The 12,607-nt window shown below is 36.0% G+C and overlaps 1 protein-coding gene across 1 annotated transcript in view; it reads left to right on the plus strand.

Moving 5' to 3' along the window:
• The window catches only part of LOC140146869 (transcriptional adapter 2-alpha-like), a 36,849-nt gene extending 31,789 nt beyond the window's left edge, over positions 1-5,060 (plus strand). The window contains exons 14-16 of the mRNA XM_072168758.1: positions 1,037-1,086; positions 2,509-2,582; positions 4,566-5,060. Coding sequence (XP_072024859.1) covers positions 1,037-1,086; positions 2,509-2,582; positions 4,566-4,760 — 319 coding nt within the window. The 3' untranslated portion in view covers positions 4,761-5,060. The remainder of the gene's footprint in view (positions 1-1,036; positions 1,087-2,508; positions 2,583-4,565) is intronic.
• Positions 5,061-12,607: the final 7,547 nt, after the last annotated feature.

Consider the following 12,607-nt stretch of genomic DNA (forward strand, 5'->3'; position numbering starts at 1 on the left):
CAGTTATGAGGGACCCATTCTTAAGTAGGCAATGGTTAATATTGGTAGGGCGTGTGGTCCGGCGCGCCGAACTTTGGGAACTGAGCACTGAGTTTTGAAATCACAGATTTTTATGGTCGAATGCTCCAGATTTGAGCTAATGAGCTAAAGAGCTAAAGAACTGTTGCATGCTCCTCAAATGCCCCCTCCAGGTATAAAGACTTGGAAGTTTTTGTGTAAGTGTACTTTGGTTCTAAGAGCGGTATAGAGACCCATACTCATGTAGGCAATGGTTACAAAGGCAGGTTTGAGTGCAAGTTGTAGGTTCATGAGACTTAGGATTAGGGTAAGTTTTGAGGGTAAGTTTTGGGAGTAGCACAATATAAATCACTGCGCTTTAAAAAAAACCTATTTATATACATGGGGTCTATAAAGGAGATCCCAAGGTGATGGCCAGCTCATGAGTTTAAAGGGGGAAGCATGCCTGGGACACTAGACTACCCCTGCAGTGCACACTATGCCTAGGGGTACTAAATATGATAAAAGAGTCCATTATCTGGTCTGGCAAGTGAAATGTTTTAAAAGATTTTTAAAATGTCAAAGTTATGATGGTAAATAATTATTTTGAAAAAAAAAATAACTTCAAAATTTTGACAAGAAACAGGAATTTTTTAAAGATGCGCCAAAGCTTCCATGTAGTTTTCATTCACCCAAGGATTTGAACTGAAACAAGTCTAATATAAGAGGTGTCATTTCTGCTCCATGTTTGTGATATTTCTCGGGAGGGGAAACAAGCCCAAAACTTTTGTTTTTTATATATTATTGGCATTAACACAATAATTGCAAGACCTGTAGAAAGATAAGTGCAATTACTGGCTTTTGTGACTCATTTCCTGTACGATACATGTATTAATATTAAGAAGAACCCTGCAGTTTTTTTTAGTTAAATGGCTCCACCAATCCCACTTGTCTTTAATGCATGTCACAAAGTTTTAATTTTTGAGTATAAATTTTGATCACTGTTTCCCATACATATTTGCTTTGTTATTGATTTCAGTGAGGCAGGTCATAGTTGTCGAGAATTACCACCTATAGCTGCTCCAGTGTGTGAGTATTATAGATTCGCCATCTAAATTAAATCCTGAGTCTCAAAACTGGTGTGTGTAAAATCCTCTTTGAAAAATTAAGAAATTCATTTCTTTCTGTCATTTTTTAACCAAAAAGACGAAAATAAAACTCAAAATTCCTATTTGATTTCAAGTTTTCAACAACACAAGATTAAAATTTGTTCAAGTTTTTAACAAGTTTTTAAGTTTTCAACACAGAAGAAATATTTTGTAACAGTGACTTATTTGTCTTCTATTCCAACATTTGCAACATACATTGGATACTTTCTGTACAAAATGCTTGTCCCAAGGCCTGTACTGACACATACCAAAAAAATAAAAAAATGCATTCAGCACTAGGTTTTCAATTTCTCACAAGCTTTGAAACTCAGGATTTAATTAAGGTGGCCTTTGATCTTGATGGTCTGTGTATCGGTCTGTGTGTCTGACTGTTTGTTTGTTTACCTTCCTAATAAGGCCACAAAAAAAGAAGATTGTTTGCTTGTCCTCCACCGACCAACCCTAATCTGGAAAAAAAGGGTTTTATTTTTGTTTTACTGTACAAATGAATACCGACCCTGATTTTGGAAATTCTAGAAAAAGGTTTTTTTTTCAACATTTTTGACATTCTGGAAAGTTTTTTTACAGTTTCTACACACTTCTAAACTGTTTTAAAAACAGTAGAGAAATACAGTAGAGAAATATCCCAATTCACAACTATTTGGGCTATTTATTAAGCTAATTAAAGGCATATAGTCATATCGACCAACCCAATTCTGAAAAAGTTGTGGAGGACAAACAAACAATCTTTTTTTTGGCCTAAACATCACACCCTAATGCTCTTGTCATACTTCCATGTCACTTAGCCAATGACAAACCTGGATTGTGTCCATTTATCTGCAATGCAGGTGCGTCATGCCACTCAACGGCAAGTGGCACAAAAGTATTAAACAGCATAATAAACGCCCCCATAATTGTTTCAATGAAAAAGTAACCGAAATGCAGCAATTTCAATGCTATGTCATGTGAGTAAAACCTACACATGGACAACACCAATTCTAACTTAACGTAAAGTAAAGTGAAGGGGGAATGTGCATTTGCTTGGGGCATGGAGAATAATCTGGAGGTACGTACACTATTTGGCACTCCATGAGCGGCACACAAACATGGCGGAGTGGGTCCTCTTTGATTCTTATCTCAATTGTATATATTGAAACATAATGTAAACATTTGTGTTATAGTAAACATTTGTGTTTTGTTTATTTATTGCCCCACAAAGCTTGTAAGAGTGCCACTCCTTTAGATTTAGCTTCCTTTGCTGGTTATGAGAAACTCACAGAGAAACAGGGAGAGTATGTGTGTGATATCTGTGGTTATTGTTGTAGTAAACATTTTTGTTTTATTTATTTATTGCCCCACACAGCTCGTAAGAGTGCTACTCCTTTGGACCTTGCTTCCTTTGCTGGTTATGAAAAACTCACAGAGAAAGAGAGAGAGGTAAGTAGGAGAATTCAGCTTACAGTGCCCCTGATTGGTTAATGACATGATGTAATCATCTGAGTAACCAATCAAAATACAGCTTTTATATCTCTTAGCAATTTTCAGCTAAATCTCCTTCACACAGTATCATCGCCCCGATATCTTCATGGCAGAAATCCCCATGGTAGGTTGAATCCACCGCCACGCATGGCCATTTTGTTCCGACCTGTTTAATGGTTTTGAGACGCATAATGGGCCGAAGGACATCTGACTAAGACTACTGACAATAGCCTGGTGACTGACCTCGCTGTGTGTGAGTGACCATGGTACGCCATATGTCATCTCAGGGGTGTGATTTTTCCGGATTTCCGGATTTTTGGGATTAAGAAAAAAAAAAAAAAAAAAAAAAAAAAATATTTCAAAAAAAAAAAAAAAAAATTTTTTTTTTTTTCTTTTTTTTTCCGCTTTTGGAGTGGCCCTGGACCAAGAGCTAAATGCTGAACAGAGATGTCACATTTCCAGAATTTTCTGTTCCGGATATGAGAAAATCTCCAATTTTAAAATGAAAATTCCTTAGAACCCTGACTGGATGATTTATAGACACACTGTACTGTGCAAAAATGGTGATGCAATTTTTCATGTGTATGTGAATGATGTGATACTGGAAGTATGTATTCACAGATAATAAATGTTTTTATACTATAAAGTGAAGTATTTTAACAGTTTCTCATTTTTGCATTTTACCCCATGAAATTGCATCTCCAGTGGTGCTCAAGTGTGTAAACCCTCTGGCTTCGCCTCGACCATTCCCACCAGGGGCCCTTAAGCGGCCCCTGACCCCCGCCATAAACAGGCGAGAGCTCCGCTCAAGACGCTCCGCTTCAGCAATTTCATTGCCTTGGGTTTTTTTTCAAAAAGCACCAATCACACCCCTGGTCATCTGCTTTTAGACTACCTCCACGATTGGCATATACACTGCGTTATAGAGTTCGGCACATATAAAATCAGAATTATTGTCAGTTTTTGAGTTCAAGACGCAAGCTTCTTTCTCAAGACGCTAGCTAACGACTATCACATCTATTCAAAACATATATTCAAGTGCAAGGAACCACATCTGGCTTCTTTAGAAGAAATCATTTACGGAGATATTTATCATTTTTACCCGGTATCCACAGATTTTCGCCTCATATCAAACTCGTGCATAGCACATTCACGTGTATCGATCCCGGGTATTGATTTTAGTATCTCTGATGTACCAAGTAATTATTAGCCAGGCGATGTCGGTGTGCTTCAGTCCTACTGACTATATACCATATCTCTGATTGGTTTAATACATGATATAATCCTCTTTGTAACCAATCAAAATAGTTTTTTGAGGTTGATAATTCGATTGGTAGTGCCCAATGGTTTAAAGCCATAATGTACAATTTCCGTCAAATGTATCAGAAATACACCCAAATGTATTAGGAATACACCCAAATGTATCAGGAATACACCCAAATGTATTAGGAATACACCCAAATGTATCTGAATACACCCAAATGTATTAGGAATACACTCAAATGTATTAGGGAATACACCCAAATGTATCAGGAATACACCCAAATGTATTAACAATACACCCAAATTTTGTTATTCTTTACTCTTAATATTGATAAGTCAGTAACTTCCCAATTGGGTGATTTATGTTCAAAATTCGGGTAAAACCGCCCAAATAACCATTATTGGGTGCTTTTGGAGTCATTCACCATGGCCTGTTGAGCCAATTTGCTGTGCCTTGGCACTGAAAAGTTAAGGTAACGGTGTAGGAAACCAATGGCGTAAGCAGGTTTTTGAAATGGGGGGTGGGGGCACAGGTCTCTATCCCTCCGACTGCTCATAATCAGACTATGATCAAATGGTTATCTGTTGACCTCAATTTTTTCACCCGGATGTGTGCATCAATGCAAGTCATTCAAATACTCAAACTAAATCTCTCTCTCTTTCTCTCCTTTATCACAGATGTGTGCATCAGTACGAGTCATCCCAGAAGCCTACTTTGAGTATAAGACTATCTTCCAGAATGAATGCGACAAAGTCGGTTACCTCAAACTAAAGCATGCCAGGACACTAATACGTATCGATGTAAATAAGATACTAAAAATGTTTGATTTTATGGTGAAAGAGGGTATTATAAATGCCACTTCACCATCGTGAGGAAATTAATACACCCACATGGCTCACAAATACACCCAGACTGGCTTACAAATACACCCAAATATCTCACAAGTACTTGCCAATTGATGTCTCACAAATACAACCAAATGTCTCATAAATACACCCAAATGTCTCACAAATACACCTAAATGTCTCACAAATACACCCAAATGCCCCTTCACCATCATGAGGAAACAAATACACCCAAATATCTCACAAGTACACACAAATGTCTCAGCCTCATAAATACACCCAACTGTCTCATAAATACCCCAAATGTCTCACAAATACACCCAAATGTGTGATTTTATAGTGAAAGAAGGGATTATAAATGCCACTTCACCATCGTGAGGAAACAAATACCCAAATGGCTCCCAAATACACCAAATGTGTCACATATACACCCAAATGACTCCCGAACACACCCCAGTGGCTCACAAATACACCCAGATGTCTCCCAAATACACCCAAATGGGTTTTTTAAATTATAAATGCCAATTCACCATCGTGAGGAAATTAATCAAAGAATTGAATGAACACTCATTTCCAAGAAAAATTTGGGTTTTTTTTTAGAAAACAAATGTTTCTTTCTTAAAACAAATAAATCATGGAAGTGTTTCCAAAAGGGATTAAAATCCATATTTTGTCATTATTATGTTTTGATGAATCCAAGTGTGTGAAAATATTGGATCCAACACATAATATTGATAAAATTGGATGCTTTACGCCCAATATTTATTGGTCTCGCTATGAGTTTTAAAATATTGGACTCGACTACGTCTCGTCCAATATTTTAAAACTCATAGCTCGACCAATAAATATAGGCTCAATCGATCCATGCATTTTTATCAAAATTGAGTTATGTGCAGAACATAATTTATAAAACTGACAATTTCACACAATAATTTTTGAAACCACACATTTTAACCTTTATTCAGCATTTGTACAGCTTGCCCGGGTTATGGCCCTTGGTATTTTCTGTAAATTTTCGTAAATTTGAATAATGGTGGAAAAAAAATTCATGATAAAACATTGATAGAAATGGTCTTTGTCAAATGAAATCAAGAATATGTGAAATCAACAGGATTATTTTTTTTAATTGCACCCAAATGAAATTGGCATGGTTTCAAAAATTAATGTGTGAAATTGACAGTTTTCTCATGCCAGTCTTTATTTTTTTGCCAATTATAAGCTGAACAAACTTCAGTGACAACCCTGTGCATTGATTCTATGGGCAAAGATTGTGGATGATTCTCTTATAATATTATAATGTGAACTTTTTTCCTGTAAAATATTTATTTGATATTTATTCTAAAGTCGTACTAATGGATGTTTATGTATGTATGGATACTCTAGTTGTTAACCCCTGAGCACTACCTGCTGATCTAACATTGCCTCTGATTGGCTGAATTACATGATATCTTCATTTTACTCACCAATCAGAATGGAGCTTTGCAAATAATTCACCCCCATTTGTTTTGTGTGGTGAAATTATTCTAACAATGTTGCTGATTGGTCCAATTGATAATGAAAACTTCTCTTTGACCAATAGGTAGGTAGTTCTCATGGAGTTAAGGGGGTACTACACCCCTGGCCAATTTTGTGCCTATTTTTGCATTTTTCTCAGAAATTATAGCGCATTGGTGACAAGTAAGATATGTATATTATAGGGGCAAGGACTACAACTACTGCACTGGAAATTTTATTTCAGCACAGATAACAGTTGTGGTGTTACACTCAGAAATGAGGGAAAACCTATATTTGATCAATAAATCAATAACTACTTGCCTTGGGTTGCTGAATTTTCAGTGCAGTAGCTGTAGTCCTTGCCCCTATAATATACATATCTTACTTGTCACCAATGCGCTTATAATTTCTGAGAAAATGCAAAAATAGGCACAAAAAATTGGCCAGGGTGTAGTACCCTTAAGTCAAGAAAGGTAAAAGGTTTGTCTGTGAAGCTAAGCTATTTGAAATCAGTTAGTCTTTGGGGGAGTTTATAGCTTGTAGACTCTTAAATTATTTCTTTTTATATTTGGCTTTATTGGATCCAATAAATAGGCTATTCCAGTTGAAATCCGTGTGGAAGACGGGTCTTCCACATGAGGTATATGGATTTCAACTGGAATATAGCCAGATGACTACAACATGAAATCATTTATGCTTTTAATGAGTCATTATTTTGTGCGAATTCTCGCATTTCACAATACGATGCGCCACCAGCGGTTGCTTTTGGCAGTCAAATTTTCGACTCCAGAGTCAACATCGCCGTTCTAGCTGCTATTGAATTTTCACGCGAGTGTGATAATAAATATGTTGAAAACAGCTCCACGAAGGATTGCCTGTGATCAATAGATGTCGACTCATTTTCCCATGATGCACTGCGTATTTTGGCCTCGACCCAGCGACCGCTGGAGGCGCATCGTATTGTGAAACGCGAGAATTGGAAGAGTCCTAACAACAGGAAAATGCCTGTGTGGGGAGGTGGTTGTTTTCGGTAAATCCCATAATTCTTTGTAGTTAGACCTGTGATGTCGTCACGCCAATGCGCATATCATTACTACGTAATTAACAGCTTTGAAATGCACAGTAATGATGTTCGCTAAACGATGTGCACATCGTTGTGACGTCAAATGACGTGTCGGGTCTAAATGCAAATAATTATGGATTTACCAAAAAGGTCAATTAGAATTACTGAATTACCCAAAAAAAAAAAATTTTTACTGTAATATCAGTTCGGGGCACTCGTAATAACCGGACGCCTCTGATTTCAAAGACGGTCAGTGATTTCACATACGGGGTCTGTGATATCACATACGCCGAGCTTTGTTGACAGTTCGGCGCCGATGCAGCACATCGGAACGAAGCTGAGTGTGTTACAATAAGCTTTCCTATGTTTAGCAAATATCTACCTGTGCAAAAATTATATCTATCTGTGCAAATTCTGACAAATGGTCCCAGAACATACTTAGATTGCAATGGCTAAAATCAAATGTTTTGAAGTAAAAAAAATCCAAATTTTACTACCCAATTCATGAATTGGATAGTAAAATTAGCAGGCACTCAACATGCTCAACTTGGGCTAGCTACAACCCTGATAAGGCCTATACACAAAATTATTCCCATTGCGCTGGCACGTTCGTCAAAATTACTTATATCGCTTATGCGACTGGGTTTTGAAACTAGGGAGTATGTGATTTATGAGACGTCTCTGAAATATGATACTGTTATGTGACATGACGCTTCAAGAGTATTTGATATCAGAGACGTCTTTGAATTAGCAGTGCCCCCGAACTGATATGAGTTGATATCAAAGCCATAATGTACAATCATATAATACAAAAATGGTGTCATGTCTCCAGGGCATGTGATTGGTGTCGAAAAGTGTTTTTATATGACAATTCTGAGAAATCATGAATGTCTAATCTTTACTTTACCTCGTTATTTCAGCTTAAAGTGGCATATCGTGATCCAGAGCCTAATGCCCACTTTTATAAAATTACACCAGTGGCCTATGGAGTGTAATACATAATATACATGTATATATAATTATGCACATGAATTTAAGAATTCCAAAATTTGATTTTTTTTTTTTGTGAATGTCATCTTTAAAGGCCTACATGTATAACTCAAAAACATGTCTGGGGACTTGTTCTGGGTTTTGCTGGAGTTGGTCTAATATTAGGCATGTCCACTAAAAATTGAAGTACTTTTAAATTGATTCAGACCTAACTTATTGGATGGGAATTGATGAAAGAAACATTTTGGCGTTTAAATAATCTTAATCGGACGTTTCATTCCAGAGATATGGCCTTTCGAAAGTGTCACGGTTTTATATAGGGCTGCTAGAACATGTTAAAAAGTTAAAGTCCAAAAGGAATACTAACAGAAAGTGCAACTTTAAGGTACTTTTTCTTAATGTATTTATTAACTATCTTATCTGGAACATTATATTTGCTTATAACAACATGAAAATAAGATCATCCTGAAAATTTAATCGATTTTGTTGACATACAACAAAAACTATAAGACCTCAAAACCCATGGTTTGTTTGTTGAAACCTCAAGCATGATCATAGATGGCCGCCATGGAAAATATCTCCATAGAGGAGATGAACAATAAGTGCATTATTTCAAATGAAAAGCGGTAGTCTTAAACATTGTTCAATCTTTTAAGGTCAGCACATTTTATCTTCAAAAATTATTATATTTCATCATGGCATAAGTTTGGTAACATTAATCACTACCAATTTTGAGAAATGTGCTCCAAATCAAAGGTTATCTTTACTACATTGAGCAATACACTGTGTGCATGGAAGCCATGATGGTCCCCGGTTTTTATACTCCCTATGAAATGGACATGGTAGTGAGAAGTGCACGGGAAGTGCATGATTTGAGATGGGCCATGTAGGCTTAAACATTCTTAAATTTCTTAACATCCTACACATTTTGTCTTCATAAATAGTTAAATTTTATGAGTATGTAAGTTTGCTTGTCTGATTCACTCCAAATTCGGAGATAATTGCGTTTGAACACCTGATGCACGGAATGGTGTCACTTCAACCTGTTGTAGTTCTCATCTCATTAAATTTTTCATTAAAAAGTTGATCTCTTCATGCAGGAAGGTCCTCTCTATTTACTGACCAAACAGGAAAAAGTTTGGTGAATGTTTTCTGGTGGAATCAGGAATTTCTTGAAACACCCTGATATAGGCCTACATTTGGATCAAAACAAGTATGTACGCCCATTTAACATGCCTGGGATTTCTTGTATCGATCAGTTTCTCCATAGACAATACGTGTGTGAGTGCACGCACACAGTAAATGAGAAATCGTTCTAGTGGAAACTGTATTGAGAGTGGGCATCCCTACTAATATATACTTTCAAACTCACTGTAAAAATCTTTATTATGACAGTAAAAAAGGTACCAAAACATTAATTTTCTTGCATTTCCATCTAGCCACCCATTATTTTGGACAGGCAGTTTGCTCCTGGGACAGGCAAAATTGATGCCTCGACATATGTGATGCGATCAAGCAAAATCAGTCGAACTCGGAAACATTAAATTTTCAGTTTCTTGTAGGATAGTAATACACATTGACAAAGCTACATTTTGCAGAAAACCCTATTGAAATTGAACAACCAGTTTCAAAGATATATATCAGCAACTAAAGAGTTTCCAAATACTTCCTTTATTTGGCTATATCTCAAAATCAATATTTCCGAATTCCCACTGATTTTACTTGATCGCATCACATATGCTGAATTCTAAACAATGTTGAACAAGTTCTGTGAAATCAAGGTTTGAACATCCATCCTGTGTTCACACCTTGAGTTCACAGAACTTATTCAAGCAATATGTTTAGAAATTAGCATTATGTCATAGGCAGGCCTGAAACTGACCATTAATGAAAAAAGAGGAAAATGCTTTTAAAAAAAGAGGAAAATAGTGCAAAATCATGCTAATTGGGCTGAAAATAACAAATGTGTACATTTCAGGAATAAAAAAGAGGAAATCGGCTAAAAAGAGGAAAAGTTTCAGGTCTGCATAGGCATTAGTTTTACAACAACTGATTAAAATATACAAGTGTGCTGTCGTCGGATACACATTGCACCAGTAATGTGATATCCGACGGCGCACTCATATATATTTAAATCAGTTGTTATGGAATCCCATCGTGAAAGCAGGCATGAGAATTTCCAGTCAAAAAGCTGGAACCAGTTTTTTGTGATGTCGAAATTCCCGCAATTTTATTTATTTTCAGCCCATTTTCAGGCGCTTTTATTTTCAATTTTACAAGCTTTTCCATATTTTTTTTATGAATGTGTATTCTCATGTGAAAGCATATCTACAGTGGCAGCTAGGGAAAGGTCAGTTGCATGATCAGGAATTTGAGTCCAAATTTCAATTTTTGTTTTCTTTTGAGTTTTTAAACAGTAAGGCTTTTTACTCAGGTAAAACAAAGTTTAAAGGATGATTTTGTGATCCTAGCATCCTCTTTTTATGACATTTTTCAGTAGACATCCAATAAAAAAGCTTATTCCCAAAATTTCAGTTGATTCCGATTATGTGTTGGCGAGTTATGCATGATTATGTGTATTACACTGCTCCATATAGGCCACTGTTGTACCAGAACGAAATTCAAATTTGACAATATTTTTGCTAAACGAATGAATCTGCAAGATATTTTTGGTCTACATTGTGTAGCCAGTGGTATAAAAATCTCAACTTTGTTTCAGAAAAGTGGGGTGATGAGGCTGTGGATCACGAAATGCCCTTTAAGTCAGAAAACAATCATTACAGACACAATTTCATTTGATGGAATATTTTATTTCATTCTAGATTTATGCTTATCATGAAATAATTTAAGTATAAAGTTCCTTTTATTACACGATCTAGCTTGCTGTTGCAGTTGAAATCCATACAACCCGTAAAAAGACATGACCTTAATCTTCCACACAAGGAGTGTGAATTTCAAATGGGATTACCTGAATGGATGACTCTATTTGAAATTCACACTCCCTGTGTGGGACATTAACATTATGTCTTCCATAGGGGGTGTATGGATTTCAACTGAAATGGCCCATTGTCCTAGGCTGTGTGACAAACCAAGTCGTATACATGTCAATCAAATTTGACAATACTTGGCCACCATCTTGGATTAAAACTATAATCCCATCAGAAAAATTGGCACCATTGTTGAACCAATGCGATGGTACCAAAGAGCACTAACTCAGCCTTGTTTGCATTTCCATCATGGAGGACAAATTAGTGTACCTCCATCTGATTTCGCTATGCGCCTGGCAAATTCCCTGCCTCTCTCAGAAGACCAATGTAATCAGAATTTTAAAAAAAAAAAAAAAAAAAAAAGGATTTTCATTCATAGGACATAATCAAATGTAGGAATGCACCTAAATGTATTAGGAATGCACCCAAATGTATAATTGGGAATACACCCAAATGTATTAGGAATATACACCCAAACGTATTAGGAATACACCCAAACGTATTAAGAATACACCCAAATGTATTAGGGATACACCCAAACGTATTTAGGAATACACCCAAACGTGTTAGGAATACACCCAAATGTATCAGGAATACACCCAAATGTATTAAAGTCAGAAACCAGTTTTGTCAACTGGACCTCTTAAGGGGTGGGGTATGAACGTTTGGACAGTATTTTATTGTAGGGCATTGGAGCACATCAGACATCGAATTGCTTTCTGAATACGGAGAATGTCCTCCTGATATCAAATAATTTTAATTTTTTGAAATTCGCAATGTAATACACATTTTATGGCAAATGATTAAAAATTGATATTTTTGATATTTAACAGTACTCGAAGTAAATTTTATAAATTTGATGATTTATACTTAAAGTGTATGTAGGTGGGATGAAAAGCAGACGATCAATTGAAAATTTTGACCTTTCGTATTGAAGATATGGATTTTTTCCCCAAAACACCAAAAAAAATTAGGTCTTTTTGGGAAAAAAATCCATATCTTCAATATGAAAGGTCAAAATTTTCAATTGATCGTCGGCTTTTCCTCCAGCTACATACACTTTAAGAATATGTCATTAGATTTATAAAATTTACATCGAGGACTGTTATATATCAAAAATGTGAAAAATATCAATTTTAATAATTTGTCATAAAAGTTGAATTATATCGTGAATTTCTAAAAATGAAAATTATTTGATATCAGAAAGACATTCTTCGTATTCAGAATGCAATTCGATGTCTGATGTGCTCTCATGTCTCACAAGAAAATACTGTCGAAACGCTCATTCCAGTTCCCTTAATGGGCTATTCCAGTTCAAATCCACACACCCCCTATGGAAG

This window comes from Amphiura filiformis, chromosome 2 (genome assembly GCF_039555335.1).
Source record: "Amphiura filiformis chromosome 2, Afil_fr2py, whole genome shotgun sequence".
Taxonomy (NCBI): Eukaryota; Metazoa; Echinodermata; class Ophiuroidea; order Amphilepidida; family Amphiuridae; genus Amphiura; species Amphiura filiformis.